Raw genomic sequence first — 23,141 nt, 5'->3', positions numbered from 1 at the left:
CAGTGACAAGGAATGTGAAATCTCTCCTTCAGACCTGCAAACAAGGAATATGGAACAATTCCTCTGCTGCACCACCCATTGGATGGCAGCATTCCTTCAAATCAATGTATGAGTTTTTACCAAGTTTGTAAAACAATGATTGGGAATAGCACCCCTTCTGAGACTATGCCATCCCCTGACCCACTTTCCCATTGGGTGTCTCCACAAACCCCCTGGGTTCTCTCCTTAGGCTTCCTTCACACCGGCGACAAAGTCGCACGATTTTGTCGCGTTGCTACAATGCTACAAATCGCATGTATGTGAACCCCATGCTTTCCCATGGGTTCCTTCACACATGCGATGTTTTTTAGCATGCAACAACCGGCGTGTGAACCAATCACAGCCATTCATCGAGCACTGGCTGTGATTAGCTAAGCGTTAGCCAATCTCAGCCAGTGCTTCCAGCAGCCAGGGATTTTCCAATCCCCGGCCAGAAGACGAAGAAGAGAAGCAGTGCCGGGACCTGGGGAGAAGCTGCTGTGCCCCAGACGGCATGGGAGAGGTGATGTATACTTTATTTTCTTCTTTAGTTACAGCTTATTTTCGGGGTAGGGCTTATATTTTCAGCCATTCATGGGGCAGGTTGGGGGCCCACTCCTTGCTCAGGGCCCAACAGGAGATTCATCTGTTCCCCTGTGAGCCAGTCCAAGCCTGTGTATCCAGTAGATCACCCATTTAAACTTTACATTCAGGATAAAGGGGCATCCTTCTATTATCCATCTTTTCCATAATCTTAGAGGTTAAATAAATGCTTTGTAAAGTATATAAATACCTTGGATTTCTTGAAGTCAGAGGAATACCTGTCAAGAGTCTACACCACTTTAAACTGTATTTATAAAGTACGATTTTGAGAGTCTAATCAGTGGCAAATAGTTTAGGGACTCTATTTCTATTGTGACTTTATTTCTTGTTTGCCTACGTGATATTGCACATAAAATAACAACTTTATGCATACTTCATTTCCATGAGTTTCACAGACTAAAAAAAACAGACACCAAAAGATTCTCTCAATGGGATCGCACACTGTAAGTGATGAGAGATGACACATGGGATGTTAGAGAAAATGTTCAGTCCGTTTTTTACTATTCTGCATCTATCAGAACATTGTTCATACTTGGAAAATTGTCCATAGTGGAAAATCAACAGACCTAGCATCATGATGAATGAAACTCTCCCTGCAGGGAATATTTTATTGCAATTGTTTAATAATCCTTATGAAACAAATCTATTTTGTGAATACGGCACAAGATTTATTCCATAAGGTGGATATAAAAATATGCAGTTGTTTGCCTCAACTGTTGACCTCCCTTCACTTAGAAAAACTTTACATACATGAATGAGGAAAAGTTGCATCTCCATTTCTGCTATCCTTCTGCCAATGCACTGTCGAGGACCAAAACCAAAGCCTAGGGCTTTGAAATGAGTTGATTCTTCTCCTAGCCAGCGCTCGGGAGAGAACCTTTCAGGAAAAGAGAAGATATTTGGATCCCGTCCCATTGCATACAGTCCAACTTGCACCAAAGTCTACAAGGAAGAAGATGAAAGATTAAGTAATCATTAAGTGAATATGATGGTTCTGCTATTATCCTGTAACTTGAGTAGTACAAGGCAGACTAGTTGCTTGGTAGGCTGGAGGCATTAAGAACCCAATACCACCCATGATCTTGCTTGGGGGGTTCTAAGTTTATTTATTTATATTTGTTGTTCCACATTTACTAAGCCTGGCATTTTATATGTAATTAAGTAAAGCAAAAGAGTGATTTGTGCCAAATTTATTATATGGCTCATACCGTTTGCCCATTTTGAACTGTCGGACAGAAACTAAATGAAAGCTACGCCTGCTTTAGAATTTCCAACTATTCTTGGTAACAAATTTGGCCTAAACGATGTGTCCTTTGGACACTGCTGGGCTCATTGTTTTTGACATTTTGCAAGCAACCAGAGAAGTGAAAACTTTTGAAGGTAAAATGGTCCAAATCATAATTTGTGACATTTTAGTGGCACGTATATGCAAAAACTGGTATAAACGTTTATAAATGGGGGCCAAATTTTTTTTTTTTTTACAAAAACCCTAGGAACCGGCAAAAGTAACATTTGCAACATTGAGCCTGTTGTCTCATCATCCAGTGGCTGCCACAAACCATTACATCCCCATGGATAAAATGTCAGTGTGGCAAATGTCACTACAGCCTACAGCCAATGGGCTAACTATCCACAGCAAATGATATTACTATTAATACCACATCCCAGCAGCCTAGTTTACAAGGAATCGTGCCAACAAACATAGTGGAATATTTTTTCAAATTTTGGCAAGTTATCTTGGGTTTTGTGAAGCTGGTGATTCACTATATATCTTTTTGGTGTTCGTTCTCCCTTTTAACAAAATTGAGCTCCGACTCTGTGTATCATCCATTTTTTTTCTCAAAGACCAAAAAGACAGAAGGTAGCCCAATTTTTCTTCCAGCATTGCTTAGCGATCAGTCAAAAATTGAAAGCACACAAATGTCTTTCATGTGCACTGAGTTTTTTTGAGTGCATTCATTGACTTCAATCAGTGCCTGTTGTTCGAGAAGCTAGAATATTTTCATAGCCTATGTAAGGGCTTATTCACATGGCTGTAGGCGCTACTACACTTGGCAGCACGGAGCTTAGTTGCACCCCTGTCGGAAGTTCAAATTCCACACCAGAGCGGAGGAGTTTGAAAAAAGAGGCAGGAAGATAGCGGCTGCCCGATCTTCCCCACACGTGGTATTCGCTACGTACGGGAAAGATAGGGTAGGTCCTATCTTTTCCTGGCCATACAAATCACGGCTGGGACAGGAAGTGGTGAAAACGAAACCACTGAAATCCCATAGAGATCAGTGGTTTCGTTTTGTCCGGCAGTATAGGGGGAGAAAACCACACTCATCTGCATCAGCCCTAATAGACTAATTTGTTGTCAGTGTACAGTTAGTTGCAAATATGAACAACACGCGGATGAGACAATTGTGTGAAAATGCCTAAATGGTATGTTCACACAGTGAATTGTTGCTGTAAATTTGGCACGAAATCTGTGCAGATTCTGCAGCAAATCCATGACACATCTACATCCCATTACTTTCAATAGGGAGCCACGTCATATACATTGACTCAGTATATTAATGTGATTTCAAATGCATGCACGGAAAAGTAGAAGCGATATGTCAATTCTTGATGCAGATTCCGAATCGTATGAGTGTTAAATCTGCATGAGAAATTCGAAAAAAGGGATAAATCCACATGTGAATCCATAGCCTTACATTTACATACTTGCAGCAGAAATCCACTGCTCAGATATGGATTTATGCTGCAGCTTTTAGAGATGGAACCCATGTTGGATTCTGCCGAGTAAACATACCCTAAAGCAGTGATGTTGAACCTTTTAGAGACCCAAGTGCCCAAACTGCAACCCAAAACCCACTTATTTATCACAAAGTGCCAACACATCAGGGGGCAAGGCTTATCACAATGTATGATTTTTACCTCCGCCATTCTTAAAAGGACAGGGCTGTTTCAAAATAGATCGGGTGCAGATTTTGACTGCTTTTGGATGCAGAAATGCTGTGGAATTTGCCACGGAAATTTCCGCTAAGGACATTCTGCAGCATTTCCACCTAGTGTAAACATATCCCAGCAATGATAGTGACCCCGGGGTAATAATGACCGCCCCAGAGTGGCTACAGCGGTAATAATGACCCTCCTCAGAGTGGCCCCAGCGGCAATAGTGACCCCCCACCCCCCCGCCAGAGCAGCCCCAGGGGTAATAGTGACCCTTTCCTCAGAGAAGCCCCAGCGGTAATAGCGACCCCCCACCCACCCCCCTGAGCGGCCCAAGTGGTAATGACTCCTTTCTGAGCGGCTTCAGCGGTAATAGTGACCCCCCCCAGAGTGGCTTTAGCGGTAATAGTGACCCCCCCCAGACCGACTTCAGCAGTAATAGTGACCCCCCCAGCGGCTTCAGCAGTAATAGTGACACCCCACAGCAGCCCCAGCGATAATAGTGACACTTCACAGTGGCCCCATTGGTAATACTGACATCCCACAGTGGCCCCAGTAGTAATAGTGACATCCCACAGTGGCCCCCAGTATTAATAGTGACATTCCACAGCGGCCCCCAGTATTAATAGTGACATCCCACAGCCACCCCAGTAGTAGTAGTGACATCCCACTGTGGCCCCAGTAGTAACAGTGACATCCTACAGCGGCCCCAGTAGTAATAGTGACATCCTACAGCGGGCCCCAGCAGTAATAGTGACAGCCCACAGCTGCCCCAGTAGTAGTAACATCAGTGTGTGGCTGGACGCCTCCTCCCCTGCTATTGCGGAACCAAGTAGGAGACGTCAGGGGAGGGCAGAGGAGGATCCCGTCCGGTATTCACTAACGTGGTGAGAGGCCATCGGCGGCGTGTGCCAAAAGAGAGGACTCTGCGTGCCGCAGGTTCGCCACCACTGCCCTAAGGCCGTAAACAGATGAGCATAAATTTGTCCTGTTATGTGGCCATGAAAATCCCAGCCGCAAAATGAGACAAAACCATTGTTTTCAATTGTTTTGTTTCCACTGTTGGGATTCTCGAGTGTTAATACTAAGGCAGAACCTATCTTCTCGCTCTTTTTTTAAAACTCGCACATACTAGTGCACAGTTTTAATGTTCCAAATAAACAAAAAAAAGGTTAATGCGCAACTAAGCTCAGTAGTAGCGAGCATAGTTATATATGTGCCTATTTGTTTAAGCCCTTAGTGTTATAGAAGCTCCTCACCCAAATTCTCAATGTATTTGTAAATTAGAAATTAAAACAAAAGCAAGGTTTGTTTTGTGAAACAGTATTTACTTACAGAAAGAGTAGTATTGTTCTGTTTTGTTACAGTGGCAAAATTTACCACATTAACTGTATCTACTATATAAGGCCTCCTGTTGACGGGTGTATTGGTAAAACACAGCGGGTGTCCCCACAGTGATTTACCAGTGCTTGTAAACACCAGCTCTGCCGGCAGAGAGCTGGCAGGGTCAGCATATGGGCAGCGAGTGTACTGTGCAGTGTCACTTTTTTTAAATAAAATTCCCCGCTCTGTTTCATAATGGGGTTGCATATGAAGATGTCGCCCATACGCAATGTATTACATATGGGCAGTGTTTCATACGCTGCTTTTACAAATGCATAGGGCTCATGCAGCGTGGTACGCCGAAATAACAGATCATGTTGTGATCTATTTCTTGCGCATGTCTACACGCTCATGTGCATAGAATAATGAAAACCCATTGACTTTCATTGACTACATTCACCACGCATTACACGGCTGTGCGTAATACGTGGAATACGCTGTGAAAAAATGCCCGTGAACATGAGCCTTTGGTTAGCACCCTTGAAATTGCTTCTTAGAAACTAAACGTAAACTGTCATTCTATCAGCCTGTGCAGTTACAGTCATGGCATTAGTTTATGAGAAATTGAGTTAACAAGTATCCTCAACCATGTCTGAGGTCAGTGGTCTCATTGCAATACTCCACTTTTTTTGCAGTGAGATTGCAGAATAAATAAGCAAGAATTTTCATTGCAGTCTCTCAAGTGACAGCACCTGGGGACCTGCAAACTGTGGCTTACACAATGGTCACAGCCTTCTGTATAGCATTTCTTGAGTTAGTGCTTACCCCCTGTGGTATCATGTAGTTGCGGATAACTGTATCCCTTTGAGTGTATCGCTGCAATGTGATGGCAACAGGATGAAGTCTGCAATAAACAAGGAACAGTGAGAGATGCTCTGCAGAAGTAACTACATATGTTCCTGTGTTTCTTTCTGCTTTTACCTTAGTGTTTCTTTCAAAGTTGCTTTGACCAGTGGGATCCTCTTCAGTAGCTCTGTTAAGTCGTCTCCAGAAGCTGCCCTAGCGGCTACAATTTCAGCCCTAAGCTTCTCCTGGATGCCTGGAGCACGTGCCAACTCATACATGGCCCACTGAAGGGTCATAGATGTCTGATACAGGAGTATAGGAATAGGATTACAATATATACATACAGGAAAGTCTGTGCGGACTACATTGCACTAGTTTATACATTTTATTTTTACATACACCAAAGACTCATTTATCCCAGCATGCAATTTAATCTATTCACAAGCAGCATGAGCTGTAATAATGCAGGAAGAGAGGCATTTCTGTGCCTTGTGTTCCATGAGCTGCTTCCATAGTAACTGAGATTGGACACATTGTGCTGAGCGAATGTCATTACATAGGCATAGGTTACGTACAATAATGTATTAACAGTTCAGAGGAACAATGTACGGTTCAGTATTCAGAAGCACTTTCATAAGGAAGTGCCAGCGCTGTCACCATTAAAAACCTTTCAAAAATAAGGAAAAAAGCATATAGTAATGTATTCATTCTATGCAGGAAAACTGCACATTGCACAATACAGTTGTATATAGGGCATTCAGCGCTCTCTCTCATATATATCTATTTCACAAGTGCAAAGTGCCAAAGGGAATCTCTCATCAACTATAAGCACCATAAAATAAGTTTTGCTGCTTGTAGTTTAGGTGATATGGGGTCCAGGAAGCTATGCTCATACTCACCAGATGCCCAATTCCTGCGTGGTCCCCCAGCGAGGCCACAGTAAGGGAGACGTTTTTTTTAGAAGGCTGTGAGTGCGTACTCCCATAGACATGAACAGGAGTGCACACACATAGCTTTCTGAAAAGAGTCAAGCCGATGTGAGCCCACACCAGGGGATGGCACAGCAACGGAGAACCGATTGAGTACAAAAAAGACTCCCCAGTCTCCACGTCACTTAAATTATGACAGGTTTCATTTAAGTGTGAAAGACAGAATCCATAAAGATGCAATGGAAGTTTAGAGAAGGACTCACTGGACACAATTTATTTTTGCTTGAACCAACTATTTAATACCTGTCAAAAATGGCACTAATGTATACTAATGGATCGCTAAAGAAAAAAATCTAGTAGTGGATAATTATATTACCTATAGCAAATATAACATCCACCAATTAATAGGCTTGTACAGTTACCGGACATCATTGATTCAATAGCATCCAAGGTCTTAAAACAACAAACAGAGGAGTATTTAATCATCCTGTGCTGCTGGGATCCAGTGCCGTTGCCCCATTATGCTCCTGGGGATTGTTGTGGAAGATGACATCAGCGGAAGTCACTTGACCACTAAAGCCAATCAGAAGCTGCAGTGTTACCATCCATTCTTCTGTCATGAGTGCTCACATCCTGGGTGTCATAATGCCAGAAGTTCAGAATGGAGACACAGGTGACTTTCGCTGACATCGACTTCCACAACAAGATAGCGAAGCAGTGGCACTTGGCACTAGTAAATTATTGTTTTCCAGTCACTGGACAACCCCTTTAAGTAATTTATTTGTTTTTGTATCACTTCCCTTGAAGTGTCATCAATGTGAAATAAAACTTGTAATATAATTAGAAATAAAACTTCTTACAAAAACAAATGATCAAGATCTAGTAAATGATCACGATTACGTCAAGTGTACCAAACAATGTTTAACCAACAGCACAAAATATAGTACCCTTCTCAGGGGAGGCTTTATAGCTGCAAAGCTGTTTGGGAAAATGGACTCCACAATTCCCCAGCAGAAACCATAATCCATAGAGTAAACATAAATGGCAGCAGAAAAAATATGGTGTATAAAAGCCCAACCTTTATTCCTCCATCTTCAGTAAAAAAGTTACAAGCGAGTTTTAAAAAGTTTACTGGGGGACAATTGGACGGTCGAAACGTCGCTTGTAACTTTTTTACTGAAGATGGAGGAATAAAGGTAGGACTTTTATACACCATATTTCTTTTGCTGCCGTTTATGTTTACTCTATGGATCACGTCAAGCGTGACCTTTGGAGCCACTTTTAATAAAATTTTATTGTTACTATCAGTATTACTTCCATTTGACTTGGTAGTAGTAGCTACTAGAGATGAGCGAGCGTACTCACTAAGGCAAACTACTCGAGTGAGTAGTGCCTTATGCAAGTACCTGCCCGCTCGTCTCTAAACATTCAAGACTTCTCCAGAGCAGCACCAGTCCTCTGGAATGCACTACCAAAGGCTACCAGAGCAATCCAGGACTCGCAGAACTTCAGGCGTGCTCTAAAAACGCACCTCTTCAGGGAGGCATACCGCATTCCCTAAATAAACTCCTCTGTACTCCGCCTGATAACATGCTCCCTGACCTACTGACTGCAATCCCTGCTAGCCATCATAAACTGCTCCTGCAGTCATACCGATTCTGCCATCACACAGCTAAATGTCTGACCATTGTCTATGTGTATAACATCGCTCACTCTCCACCTCACCATACTGTGCACATCTTCAGCCCCTTTACCTTCTGTATCACCCCATTACTTGTAGTATGTAAGCTCGTTGGAGCAGGACCCGCACCCCTATTGTTTCCATCAATTGATTACTATGTAACTGTGGTTCTGTAATGTTTGTACTTTTGTCTTTCTGTATCCCCCCCTGTCTATGTAAGCGCTGCGGAATATGCTGGTGCTATACAAATAAAGTTTATTATTATTTTTATTATTATTATTCAGGTGCCGGCGGGGGAGAGCGGTGAGTTGCGGGAGTGAGCAGGGAGGAGTGGGGTAAAGAGAGTGAGAAAGAGATCTCCCCCCCATTCCTCCCCGCCGCTCCCCGACGGCACCTGAATCTTTAGAGACGAGCGGGCAGGTACTTGCATAAGGCACTACTCGCTCGAGTAGTTTGCCTTAGCGAGTATGCTTGCTCATCTCTAGTAGCTACCCAATAACAGCATGCAAAAAATGTCCAATTCACCAATGTTGTCCTCTTTCTAAAAAAAAAAAGTTTCTATAGTTTCTATGTCTTCAAGTATGGAGTCTACTGATTGATCAATAGGAAGTTTGCTATTCTCTTCATCCCTGCATAAATGTTTTTGGTAGCTACTCACTGCTAAAGTTTCCAATAATACAATTTTGTTATGGAAATGGTATCTATGTTCTAAAAAATTATCTGCTATCTAATTAAAGAGACACCAATAATGGGGCTTACTACTAAAGTTTGTAATTTTATACACTGAGAGGGGTTTTCTCAGGAAACAGCACCCTTAATTTCATAATTAATAGAGCATTATTTGATAGGTAACAACAATCAATGCCTCACCGTGTCTACACCTCCTGCCATCAGTTCAGTAATACTGGCTTTAATGTCCTCAAGTGGAAGCTGGTCCTGAAGAAGGAGATTGGAGAGGACTCCTGAATATGTATTGTCTGAGCGGTGCCTCAGAGAGCTGTAGATACCCTGTATACAGCGATCAGCTGGAAGAGACAACGTTCACACTTGTGCATAAATGAACTTACAAATCTCGAGGACATGGTTTAATTACTAAAATACTCTAGAGTACTTTAAAATGTAGGAAAAATGGTGTCAGAAAACAACCTATTCATGATCAAGCCTAAAGGGGTATCCTGGCAATTAGGAAACATTTACAAAATTTCCCTAATGTTTCCACTTATTGCCTTTATTCAGAATGTTCATCTAGATCATGCAACTGACCCCAGAACCTTTTTGCCAACCTCCGCCACCGCTGCTCTCCAGACAACTTCAGATTTCCACATTGTTATTTTAAATGATGGCCGAGGAGTGCAAAAACTGCATCTCCCATAATGCCACATTGCTCATTACTGATGAGTGTACATTCACAACTGTACAAACTGTCATCATTACAGAATTTGAAGGCATTGAGCATGTCTGGCCAGTAAAACTGTGGAGCATACAGGGCATAACCACAGGATGCCAATGGAGAACTAAGTGGTGGGGATACCACAGGTAAAGCAATATCTCTGCAGTTTTGTAAGACAAGTTATAACCTAGTATTGCAATATTACATGTTATATCACCTTTTGAACAATATACCTTACACTCTAAATGGCCAGAATACCCCTTTAATTTCCAGTGACTGGTCTGGGCATAAATATTAGATCAGATAAGATGACACACCCCATGAGTTGAGAAAGGGAGCACCATTTTATCCTGTTTTGAGGTCCTTAATAATTTTATAAGGTTTGCACTGTGGTAGATGTAATCTTTGAGTGGCTATTTATTGTATGTATAGTTGTACAAGATTGAAGACATTTCTACAACATGAAGTTTGAGGACAATTTTCAAGATGTTACACTGATTTCACATCTGCGTCGGAACCTCCAGCTGAGAATACTGCAAGCTGAATGGAAAACAGATATACCCCATTATAGTCAATGGGGTCCATCCACTGCAGTTCAGTTCAGAGACAGAACCATTAGTCCGCGGGGATTCCCCTTTTCTGCTCCCCGAATGTAGCAGGAAAATGGAATCCCTGCTGCAGATGTGAAACCACCCTTACTTAATTACTTTTACTCCAAGAAATCCACTCTGATTTGGACATATCTGGCACAAATGTGCCCTGTGAAACCACTGCAGTGAAGAACACAAAATCAATAAAAGTACAGCCTGAATGTCTGCTTATAATCCAGGCTTATTTAATACTTAATGAGACTCGAAGAAGCACTTAACATTATAGACAGAAATAATCACAAGTGTTAAACTGAAAGCCCCATTCTCATCAAGATCAGATGTATGCTCCTGTATTCATCGCTTTGGATCAAAGACAAGATCAGCTGTCAGCACAAGGCAGAGGAAAAAAACTATTCAAAAGTTTTCTTACAGAAAATTTCTGCTCTCCCTTGTGCTACTATCCTCCTTGGAGAAAACAGATCGCCCGACTTGGCGTAAAATGGGCTTTATATTTTTAGGCTTAAAACAATATTCCAACATGCTGCACAAGATATGGAAAGGTATAAGCCTAGTTTTTCAGCATGTTTTTTTAATGCTGAAAAAGCCCTTCTCGGCTTATACTCGATTGAGGTAAAAAAAACAACCAAAAAAACCCCCGCAACACTCACCTACCAGCTGGTGTCGGTGTCCCTGGCGCAATGGTCTCCCCGGCAGTGCGGCAAGCTGCTTGAGAATTCTCCCCGCTGTCATCTCCATTCTCAGCTTTGAAATGCCCCACCATCAGCACTGTGTAAGTAAGCGCTGTGATTGGATTGAGCGCTCGATCATTCACAGACATTCAGTGGATGACATCACTGATTGGCTGTGATTGGCTGGCACTCGATCCAATCACAGTGCTTACTTACACAGCGCTGATGGCAGGGGAATTCAAAGTCGAGCAGGGAGATGACAGTGGGGAGAATTCTCAAGCAGCTTGTTGCACCGCCGGGAAGACTATCGCGCTGGGGACAGAGACGCCGGCTGGGAGGTGAGTATTGCATTTTTTCTTTACCTAGTATATACTCTAGTATAGCTAGGCTTATACTCGAGTCAATAAATTTTACCATTTTTTGTGGTAAAACTTATTGACTCGGCTTATACTCGGGTCGGCTAATACTCGAGTATATACGGTAATTATGTCTTTAAAAAACATATGGTAATTATCTTTTTTTTTATTATTATTTATACAAAAATATCAGTTGAAATATCATAATAGACCTACTTGTGACACAATATATTGTGGCCGTTGTGAACCTGCAGTTAAAAAGTTCATATGTATTTTGGAACTTGTTGTCAGGTTTATACTGCTAGGGTCTGTTGTTCTACAGGTTTCCAAAAGCACACCTTCCCAGGTGAGGGATAATTGAGCTGGCTGGGTGTGGAGTTTCTCCCACCAGCCAATCCCCACTGGTCTGCTATATATATGTGTGTGCATATATATATATATATATATATATATATATATATATATATATATATATATATATATATATATATATATATATATATATATATATATATATATATATATACACACACACACACCAGCCCCTCAATCCCTTCAATCTAGGGTTTGGTTTTCTTGCATATGTGTTATGTGTGTGAACAGTGTCTTGTCCAGTGTCTGTGCAGGTGGCCAGACATTAGGTGTGGACAGTCCTGTTCTGTATGTGTTCTGTCTTACATGCTAGCTCTGAAGGGTTGGTGTGAACTGTGTCCTGTCCTGCTGGATCATTTATCATCTCTGAGTTAGTTAGGGCCTTAGGTTCCAGTGTGGGGCCACCATTTTGGGGTAATCGCCCTGCTTGCAGGCAGGGTTCTGGTGGATGTTGTCTTGTTGGAGTAGGGAACCACGAGACAACGAGGACCCTTGAAGTTCAGGCTTGCGGGTTTAAGTTACTTGGCCAATTCCTGAACCAATACCTTGTACTTTCTATAGCAATTTCATCATGTGTGCAGGTATGCAAGGTGAGTGTTTTGGTCATTTGTCAGTCCTTGTGTTACGTCTATCTGTGAATCCCGTGTGCAGCTCACTGTCTCTCTGGTGTTCCAGCCAGCACATCTTGTTTGAATGTGATACCACTCCTACGTCCGTCCTGCGGCGAGGTGTGCCCAGCGGATGTGACACTTGTATTTTTAAGTGTGGTTTTCACCTATACAATGGATGCATATTATAGTGAATTTTGCATTTGCTGTGATTTCTTGCAGCCACATCTGCACAAAAACATCTGTAGAACAAAAACCTAAAATTTTGTAAAAATGGAAACTCCTGATTTGTTAGACTTTGCACTTCAGCTGTTTTCACTTGTGCCTATTTTACCATGATTTTGCACTGGTTTAGCAACTCTGTTGTTCAAAAAGACTGGAAAATATGGGTCAAAAATACTGCAAAAAATGCCTAGCAAAATGGCATGCTCGAATAAAAGCTAAAGCACAAATCTGATAAGAGAAAAGGTTATACAACCCCTGATGTCATTCACTTAGGTACCTTTCAAAAGGGATGTAATAGGCTGCACAAAATATCGCAATAAATTCCACAGCTACTTGCAGATTTTGATGCGGTATTGAAAATGCCTTAAAATCTTGTAATTCCACATCAAAATCTGCAGTTAGACCTGTGGATTTTGATGTGGAATTCCGCAGCTGTGGATTAGGCTGCGCCCGTGGCGTAATTCTGTCCCATGTGAAGGGTCTTATATACACAAATTAACCATAACATTGAAATTGATGTGTTGGAAGACGGAAAAATGGACCAGTATGAAGAACTGATGGATTTTTGCAACGGCAAAATTGTGATCGTTAAACAACTAGCATAGAGTATCTCCAAAATGGCCGGTCATGTGGGACAAAAGTAGTCCAAGTAAGGACAGCTGGCATATATTTAATGTTATGGCTGATCAGTGGATGTATTTGAATATTGCTGAAGGTTAGTCAAGATGGTAACATATGAGATAACGTTAATATACTTGCCATAAAGAAAGTATTCTTAGCTACAATACATCCAACCTACCATGGTTGAAGATGGAATCCCAGGCCTTCACATGGTTTTTCCAATTGGAGTGGTTGATTAACCTTAAAATCCATGGAGGAATATAAAGCATTGGGCTGGTGGTGTGGAACATGAGAGTTACAGAGTCTATGAATTGTTGAGATTCAGGATTTATGTAATCTTGCAGCAAACCAAGTCGTTGTCCATAAAGCACATAACTAACAGCTGTAAGAAGTAGAAATGTACATGAATTACCACACATTGTTATTCTAATATTTCTCTACTGCCAAACTGTGTAACAGACTACCGCTCTCAGGATAGGCATTCTTGGGGGATAAGAGAAAGATGGCAGCATCGTCCAGTGGCAGAACCCACGTGACAGCGGTTGGAGTTAGAAGTGTTTTCAATACTTAAAAGGGTGACGCTCATATTCCAAGAATGGCGTGAAATCAGCAGTTTTCTTTACTTGCGTGGAATGACACCCATCGAGATTCATCATCAGTTTAGTGAGATATGCAGCGAAAGTGTCATGAATGTGAAAAATGTGTATTTGTGGGCGCAGCACTTCTAAGAAGTCCATAGGATCTGGGCACACAATCCTGCGTGAAGACCTGAAGATGCAGAAAGTTTTTTTCATGTGGGTTTTTCGCAAATCCATCAAGACAACGCTCCTGCTCTTCGGCCGGCCATTACTAAGGGTTTTTTTATGGTAACAATTTTGAAGTAATTCCTCATATTCTCTTCTCATCTGATCTTGTAATTAACAGTTTTTGGATTTTTCCAACAATGAAGGACACTCACCATGGTCGCATGTTTTCAAAAAATGCTGCTTTTGCATCAGTAAGCAAAACTGTCCCCTAGAGAAGCATTCGCAGTGGCCATGCAATCCTAGCATCAGTGTTAGTGATAATACTTTCAGCTATCTGGAGTAAGTAGTAGGGAAAAAAATAGGTGACCTTAAAGGGGTTGTCTCGCGAAAGCAAGTGGGGTTATACACTTCTGCATGGCCATATTAATGCACTTTGTAATATACATCGTGCATTAAATATGAGCCATACAGAAGTTATTCACTTACCTGCTCCGTTGCTAGCGTCCTCGTCTCCTTGGCTCCGTCTAATTCTGATGTCTTCTTGCTTTTTTAGACGCGCTTGCACTGTGCGGTCTTCTGCCTGGTGAATGGGGCCGCTCGTGCCGGAGAGCTGGTCACTGCGTCGTCATCGTAGCTCCACCCCGTCACGTGTGCCGATTCCAGCCAATCAGGAGGCTGGAATCGGCAATGGAACGTACAGAGCCCATGGTGCACCATGGGAGAAAACCGCAGTGCATCCCTGGGAAAGGACCGGCGGCCATCTTTGTGAGAAGATTTTTTAAAGTCCTTATTTCATCGGATCGGTGAGTAGCAAGCGGTTTAAAAACCGCTTTAATTTGCTATTTTATGCCGGGGGGTGACAGGGGGAATGGGGGAATGTAAAATTTTGAGGTTTGCCGCAAGACAACCCCTTTAAGGCTGGCTGCACACAACCAGGTCGGGCTTCACATGCGGGAGCCTGCAGCAGAATCCGACCCTGTGCCCGGCCAGCTCCCGCGCGCACCTGTCATTAAAGGGGTTGTCCCGCGCCGAAACGGGTTTTTTTTTTTTCAACCCCCCCCCCCCGTTCGGCGCGAGACAACCCCGATGCAGGGAAGTAAAGAAAGTTTACCGGAGCGCTTACCTTAATCCCCGCGCTCCGGTGACTTCAATACTTACCGCTGAAGATGGCCGCCGGGATCCTCTGTCTCCGTGGACCGCAGCTCTTCTGTGCGGTCCATTGCCGATTCCAGCCTCCTGATTGGCTGGAATCGGCACGTGACGGGGCGGAGCTACACGGAGCCGCTCTCTGGCACGAGCGGCTCCATAGAAGACTGCTGAAGACCCGGACTGCGCATCGGAGGCCAAAAATTAGTCGGCACCATGGAGACGAGGACGCTAGCAACGGAGCAGGTAAGTAAAAAACTTTTTATAACTTCTGTATGGCTCATAATTAATGCACAATGTATATTACAAAGTGCATTATTATGGCCATACAGAAGTGTATAGACCCACTTGCTGCCGCGGGACAACCCCTTTAAGTCATCTTTTCTGTACTGCGGATTGTCTGTACGGCTCACATTGGACATGCACAGTACAGATTTTTTTTAAACTCCTGCTTTTCCTGCGTCATCGGCTAGCGATAACACAGAATCTGTGACCTTTCCGCAATGTCAAGGGAAGCTGTCTGTGCGGAATTCGCTCAAAAATAGGGCATGCAATTGATATCCGCTTGTGTGCAGGAAAAAGTGCTTTTCCATAGCATGTTATGGAAGGTATTTGCTACGGAACCCAGAGGCGGATGCCCACTCCAGATTCCCCAATGCAAGTTCAGTTGTGAGCCGCCGGCCTTATACTTAAATGCACCTTGTGTATGCTCTAAAACACTCAGTAAATATCCTCCCGCATCCCCTGTGAATAGTAATGATAAATTGACTGATAAAAGCATTTGTTTGCAATTATCTCAGCTAATGTGGGTGCAACCAGTTATTAAATTTCACTTTTATTACAATGATGATATGGGTGTTAGCTAGTTCTGGTCTTTAGAAAAATGCAGGAATAATTTATACATTGCGTTCCCTTTGAGTAATATTACATTTAGTAAAAAAAAAATTAGAAACAATTCAGTTTGACAAACATGCAATAATAGTAACCTACAATGTGAAAGGGGGCTAATACTTTTTCACAGCCCTGTATATGCAGGTCTATGAGAATACATTTGAATATGTGGACTGTTAAAGAGGATCTGTTAGTTCTCCTGACCAGTCTATGTTAGTAAATACTTATAATCCCTGTAATATGACAATTCGGGAGAATCTTTTCACTGAACTCTGTGTTGTGCCATTCCTCTGTTATTCCTCCTAGAAATATATGAAAATTTAAAAAAATGGGTTTTACCATTTCCCTTTTCAAAGTGGTGTGTCCATACACAATCTGGCATTATCAGCACCATGTAGGGACACCCCCAAAAAGTAGTACACAGTTGCCAATTTATTCATACATTGCTTGGAGGAATAACAGAGGAACAGCCCAACACAAAGCACTAAGAATAGAGGCTATAGAATTGTTATATCAGGAAGAACATGAGGGGGAGGTGATATGAAATAATCAGGCCACAACTATGAAACTTAGGTCAGACATATAAAAAAACAATAAACTTTGAAGTGATAAAAGTATTGTTAATCTAAAAGTAGGTGAAATGGGAAAAGCCAAAGATTTATTAGCACCACTTGTACGCCAATTTACTAAAATAAACATAACAGTAGAGCTGATAGGTCCTCTTTAAACTAGTGAAGTTTGAGATTTGACAAAATGTATGATTTTGGTGATGATGATGATGTTGATGGATTTTCTTTATGCTATTACTACAGTTAACAGTCTGATCCTTTGATTTGTATGTTGCAGAAGGGGTTTCAGTGTCCTCCACTTTCAATGGACAAAAATCACATGAACTCTCAACATCTGTTTCAAATGACTACAACATGCTGGAAATTATTTCCGTAGACGGCTTCTATTTTTGTCGTTTGCAAAAGGTTGTTTGCATAATCTTTCCCGAATATGCATTATGTGCGCACAGATTTTTTTCAGATTAATTTAACAGTAAACATTATCCAGTGGGGGTCAACTAAGCATTTGGAATCTGTAAAGAAGAGAGAAGAGGCCCCAGAGCTTTTTTTTGTTGTCCAGGCATCACGTTTAGAGATGAGCGAGCATACTTGGTAAGGCGATGTACTGGAGAGAGCATCGCCTTTTTTAAGTACCTGCTGCCTCGTCCCTGAAGATTCGCGGGGGCCGCGGGGGTGAGCGGGGGATTGCAGAGGGGATCGGGAGGGAGAGAGAGAGAGAGAGAGAGAGAGAGAGAGAGGGATCTCACTCACTCTCCTCCCCGCTCCGCCTCGTTGCCCTGCGCCGCCCCTGACCCCCGCGACCCCCCCCGTCCCGAATCTTCAGGGACGAGCCAGCAGGTACCCGAAAAACGCAATGCTCTCTCCAGTATATCGCCTTACTGAGTATGCTCGCTCATCTCTAATCACGTTATATCTAAAACTGAGGCCTCTCTTAGGGTGCGTTCACACGAGCGCATAAACGGCGTGTTTTTGCGCCCAATCGTATATACGTGACCATCTGAGGCGTTGGTTTTGAATGTATTCGTTCGCATGGGCGATTTTACAGCGCGTAAAAACGGCAACACGAAAAAAAACCGGAACATACGCGACCGAAATACGCGCCAACGCATATTCGATGGCCGAAAAGATAGTTTGCAAAGTAGGAACAAACGATAATACGCTTTCTAGCTCTGGTCATGATCGCCGAAAAATGTTCTTTCCGGCGATTATACGCTGCACACGTGCGAACGTAAATACGCCTACGCTCGTGTGAACGCACCCTTACACATAAATGCGGCAAAGCGCTGCTATTTCAAATGCGGCGCTTTGCCGCGATTTTACTTTCTCCTTTGGCCACATGTAAGCCTGCTTTAGTTTAACTACTGGAGATCTAGGTATTGTGACCATAATGTGGACCCTAAAATGCAACCTTTTTTATGGACGTGTGAAAACAATCTAAAAAAAAATCACTTGCTGTCTCTCTGCAAAAATATAAATTGCCAATACGTTTGGAAGACATTAGATAGCTGATGAGTATTCAGTGGATGGCTGAAATGCACATGCAGTAAAACAGTATTGTTCTGCGGTTCAAGTGCTGCAAAATAAGTTGGTGCTATACATATAAAGATTATTATTATTATTGTACTTACACTCCAATGCAAATCGAAAAAGCTCATTGCTCAAGTCAGCTGTCCATTTCCCTCGACCGCTTCTTTCCACCTGAGTGTAAACTCTACGAACAAAGTCTTGTCCAACAGTGTCTAGGAGAGGCAGGAAACGATTCATCCCGGGTACAGAAATGACCTCTTGATTCAATATTCGTCTTTGGCAACGCCATTCTTCTCCACTCCTAAAAAAATCATATTACTCAGTACCATATGGCCTTCTCTTCTAAGCACAGTACTAATATTTTCTTACAAATTACTAGACTATAAAATTTTCAAAAGGCCATTTTAACTCTATATAACATTAATGGATTGTGAGCTTGTCAGAAAAGTATTCTAAGGCTATGTTCATTAGTGGTTTTTGACTGACTGGGTTTTATTAGGTGGTAATGGTGCCCCTTCAATGAATGTGGCTCAGTGGTTAGCACTGCTGACTTGCAATCCTAGGTTCAAATCTTATGAAAAACTCCATAAGGCCATCACTCTTGGTTAGATTTGAACCTCCAGCTCAAGCACAAGCTACCACACTTGTTTTTTCATTGCCAGCGAAATAGAGAAGCAAGAAAAATAAACACAAAGAGAACATAAAAAATTAATAAAGCTATCACCCTTGGTTAGATTTGCACCTACAACTCCAGCACTGCAAGACAACAGTATAACGACTGAGCCACCATGCTTCTTTCTTCTCTGGAGGAACAGGAGAAAAATAAACACAAAGAGAACATACAAAGTTCCTGCAGATGTTGACAAATTACAACCTAGGACCCCAGTGCAGTGAAGCAGCGGTAAGGACTAAGCCCCAAGGCTTTTTCTTTCTTTCTCTTTCTCCTTCTTCCTCATCCTCCTTAAGAGATGGAAAAGAAGACAGTGAAGGAGGAGGCAGAGGGGAAGGAGTAGAAGGAAAAAAGAGGAAGAAGCAAAAAGCCTGATGGCTCAGCAGCTAGTACTGTTCCCTTATAACACTGGGGTTCCAGGTTCATGTCTGACTATGGACATCTGCATGGAAGTTTTATGTTGAAATTGTGCTTATTCTTCTTATTCTTTTTATGTTTGGTGGCTCAGTCATTAGCACTGCTGCATGGAGTGCTGGAATTGTAAGTTCAAACTTGACCAAGGGTAATTGCTGTATGGAGCTTTTCAAAGTTGATGTTGCCCTTGATAAAAATTTGTACCTAAGACCCTAACATTACAAGGCAACAGTGCTAATCACTGAGCTACATTCATTGAAGAGGTAAAACTACTATGCAGAAAACTGGAAATGAGAGGCGGATTGTCTTAAAGTTCTTTGCACCTCCCATTGAGTATGATGCAATAAAAATAGTATCCATCTGTATTCCATTTCCAAAACTAGAAACATAAGCGAAGCAGACTGCACTTTTGATCCGGATGGAAAATGAAAACCTTCCACTTCAATACATTTCTATTAGAGATGAGCGAGCACCAAAATGCTCGGGTGCTCGTTACTCAGGACGAACTTTTCGCGATGCTCGAGGGTTCGTTTCGAGTAACGAACCCCATTGAAGTCAATGGGCGACCCGAGCATTTTTGTATTTCGCCGATGCTCGCTAAGGTTTCCTTGTGTGAAAATCTGGGCAATTCAAGAAAGTGATGGGAACGACACAGCAACGGATAGGGCAGGCGAGGGGCTACATGTTGGGCTGCATCTCAAGTTCACAGGTCCCACTATTAAGCCACAATAGCGGCAAGAGTGGGCCCCCCCCCCTCCCAAAAACTTTTACTTCTGAAAAGCCCTCATTAGCATGGCATACCTTTGCTAAGCACCACACTACCTCCAACAAAGCACAATCACTGCCTGCATGACACTCCACTGCCACTTCTCCTGGGTTACATGCTGCCCAACCGCCCCCCTCCCCCCCACAGCGCACACCAAAGTGTCCCTGCGCAGCCTTCAGCTGCCCTCATGCCACACCACCCTCATGTCTATTTAGAAGTGCGTCTGCCATGACGAGGAACCGCAGGCACACACTGCAGAGGGTTGGCACGGCTAGGCAGCGACCCTCTTTAAAAGGGGCCGGGCGATAGCCCACAATGCTGTACAGAAGCAATGAGAAATAGAATCCTGTGCCACCGCCATCAGGAGCTGCACACGTGGGCATAGCAATGGGGAACCTATGTGCCACACACTATTCATTCTGTCAAGGTGTCTCTGCATGCCCCAGTCAGACCGGGCTTTTTAATTCATAGACACAGGCAGGTACAACTCCCTATTGTGAAGTCCCTGTCGACCGACAGCATGGGTGGCTCCCTGGAACCCACCGGCGGTACATAGAAATATCCCATTGCATTGCCCAACACAGCTGAGGTAGTAATGTCGTGCTTAATGCAGGTGGGCTTCGGCCCACACTGCATGCCCCAGTCTGACTGGGGTTCTTTACAAGTGGAAACAGATGCATTTATAATTCCCTGTGGACCCACAGCATGGGTGGCTCCCTGGAACCCACCGGCGGTACATAGAAATATCCCATTGCATTGCCCAACACAGCTGAGGTAGTAATGTCATGCTTAATGCAGGTGGGCTCCGGCCAACACTGCATGCCCCAGTCAGACTGGTAATATGTACCTTAACAGTAACCGCGTTGGTGGTAATGTGGTGGTGACTGTGGACCTAGTAGCGCGGTTTTATTTTGTTGGTTTTCGGAATGTGGCCAGGATTAAGTGGGCCGTGGCGGGGGATGTTTTGGAGGCACTACGTGTCCTCTCCACGTGTCCGTGGTTATATGCACCTTAACAGTAACAGCGTTGGTGGGAAATGGCCTCGCCGCCATCATGTCTTTGGGAAGCCTCTGTTTCCACACCCCAGAGACATACCATTAGCAGCGGTATAGGCAGAGCCCAGAATTAGTAACATTTCAGCCGTAGCATTAGCGACAGGCCCCACTAACATATCACTAGCAGCATTATAGGGGGAGCACAGTCTTAGTTCCATTTAAGTCATTGTAGCAGCCTACACAGGCCTCAGGAACAATTCCGAAGCAGCAGTATAGGAGGAGCATAGTCTTAGTTCCATTTAAGTCATTGTAGCAGCCTACACAGGCCCCAGGAACAATTCCGAAGCAGCAGTATAGTGGGAGCGCAGTCTTAGTTCCATTTCAGTAGCTGCAGTATAGCCAAGGCCCAAGTTACATTTATGTAGCTAAAGTGTAGGCCAACCCCGCACACACTTCTGTACCATGAGTGCAGGCGAAGAACATACAAATTGCTATGATTACACTGTAGGTGAGGGCCCCAAAACATTGGTGTACCAACAGTACTAATGTACCTCAGTAAAAATTGGCCATGCCCAACCAAGATGGCAGGTGAAACCCATTAATCGCTTTGGTTAATGTGGCTTAAGTGGTAACTAGGCCTGGAGGCAGCCCAGTTTAACGAAAAATTGGTTCAAGTTAAAGTTTCAACGCTTTTAAGAGCATTGAAACATATAAAAATTGTTTAGACAAATTAGATGAGTGAGCCTTGTGGCCCTAAGAAAAATTGCCCGTTCAGCGTGATTACGTGAGGTTTCAGGAGGAGGAGCAGGAGGAGGAGGAGGAATATTAGACACATATTGATGAAGCAGAAATGTCCCCGTTTTGGATGGTGAGAGAGAACGTAGCTTCCATCCGCGGGTGCAGCCTACGTATTGCTTACGTATCGCTGCTGTCCACTGGTGGAGAAGAGAAGTCTGGGGAAATCCAGGCTTTGTTCATCTTGATGAGTGTTAGCCTGTCGGCACTGTCGGTTGACAGGCGGGTACGCTTATCTGTGATGATTCCCCCAGCCGCACTAAACACCCTTTCCCACAAGACGCTAGCCGCAGGACAAGCAAGCACCTCCAGGGCATACAGCGCTAGTTCAGGCCACGTGTCCAGCTTCGACACCCAGTAGTTGTAGGTGGCAGAGGCGTCACGGAGGACGGTCGTGCGATCGGCTACGTACTCCCTCACCATCCTTTTACAGTGCTCCCGCCGACTCAGCCTTGACTGGGGAGCGGTGACACAGTCTTGCTGGGGAGCCATAAAGCTGTCCAGGCCCTTAAAGACTGTTGCACTGCCTGGGCTGTACATGCTGCTCGATCTCCGCACCTCCCCTGCTACCTGGCCCTCGGAACTGCGCCTTCTGCCACTAGCGCTGTCGGATGGGAATTTTACCATCAGCTTGTCCGCCAGGGTCCTGTGGTATAGCAACACTCTCGAACCCCTTTCCTCTTCGGGAATGAGAGTGGGAAGGTTCTCCTTATAGCGTGGGTTGAGCAGTGTGTACACCCAGTAATCCGTAGTGGCCAGAATGCGTGTAACGCGAGGGTCACGAGAAAGGCATCCTAACATGAAGTCAGCCATGTGTGTCAGGGTACCTGTACGCAACACATGGCTGTCCGCACTAGGAAGATCACTTTCAGGATCCTCCTCCTCCTCCTCCTCCTCAGGCCATACACGCTGAAATGATGACAGGCAAGCAGCATGGGTACCGTCAGCAGTGGGCCAAGCTGTCTCTTCCCCCTCCTCCTCATCCTCCTCATGCTCCTCCTCCTCCTCCTGAACGCGCTGAGATATAGACAGGAGGGTGCTCTGACTATCCAGTGACATACTGTCTTCCCCCGGCTCTGTTTCCGAGCGCAAAGCGGCTGCCTTTATGGTTTGCAGGGAACTTCTCAAGATGCATAGCAGAGGAATGGTGACGCTAATGATTGCAGCATCGCCGCTCACCACCTGGGTAGACTGCTCAAAGTTTCGAAGGACCTGGCAGATGTCTGCCAACCAGGCCCACTCTTCTGAAAATAATTGAGGAGGCTGACTCCCACTGCGCCGCCCATGTTGGAGTTGGTATTCCACTATAGCTCTACGCTGCTCATATAGCCTAGCCAACATGTGGAGCGCAGAGTTCCACCGTGTGGGCACGTCGCACAGCAGTCGGTGCACTGGCAGATTAAACCGATGTTGCAGGGTGCGCAGGGTGGCAGCGTC

General features: G+C 43.8%; 1 protein-coding gene across 1 annotated transcript in view; it reads right to left on the bottom strand.

The window, feature by feature from the left end:
* Positions 1-23,141, bottom strand: part of CYP11A1 (cytochrome P450 family 11 subfamily A member 1) — a 55,016-nt gene that overhangs the window by 1,250 nt on the left and 30,625 nt on the right. Inside the window, exons 3-8 of the mRNA XM_066592364.1 lie at positions 18,166-18,365; positions 13,364-13,567; positions 9,205-9,359; positions 5,860-6,026; positions 5,704-5,782; positions 1,372-1,563 (exon numbers count right to left, since the gene is read on the bottom strand). Of these exons, the coding sequence (XP_066448461.1) occupies positions 1,372-1,563; positions 5,704-5,782; positions 5,860-6,026; positions 9,205-9,359; positions 13,364-13,567; positions 18,166-18,365 (997 nt within the window). The remainder of the gene's footprint in view (positions 1-1,371; positions 1,564-5,703; positions 5,783-5,859; positions 6,027-9,204; positions 9,360-13,363; positions 13,568-18,165; positions 18,366-23,141) is intronic.

Source organism: Eleutherodactylus coqui, chromosome 2 (assembly GCF_035609145.1).
Source record: "Eleutherodactylus coqui strain aEleCoq1 chromosome 2, aEleCoq1.hap1, whole genome shotgun sequence".
Lineage (NCBI taxonomy): Eukaryota > Metazoa > Chordata > Amphibia > Anura > Eleutherodactylidae > Eleutherodactylus > Eleutherodactylus coqui.
The sequence above is the reverse complement of the archived record's forward strand: the minus strand, read 5'-3'. Positions and strand labels throughout refer to the sequence as shown.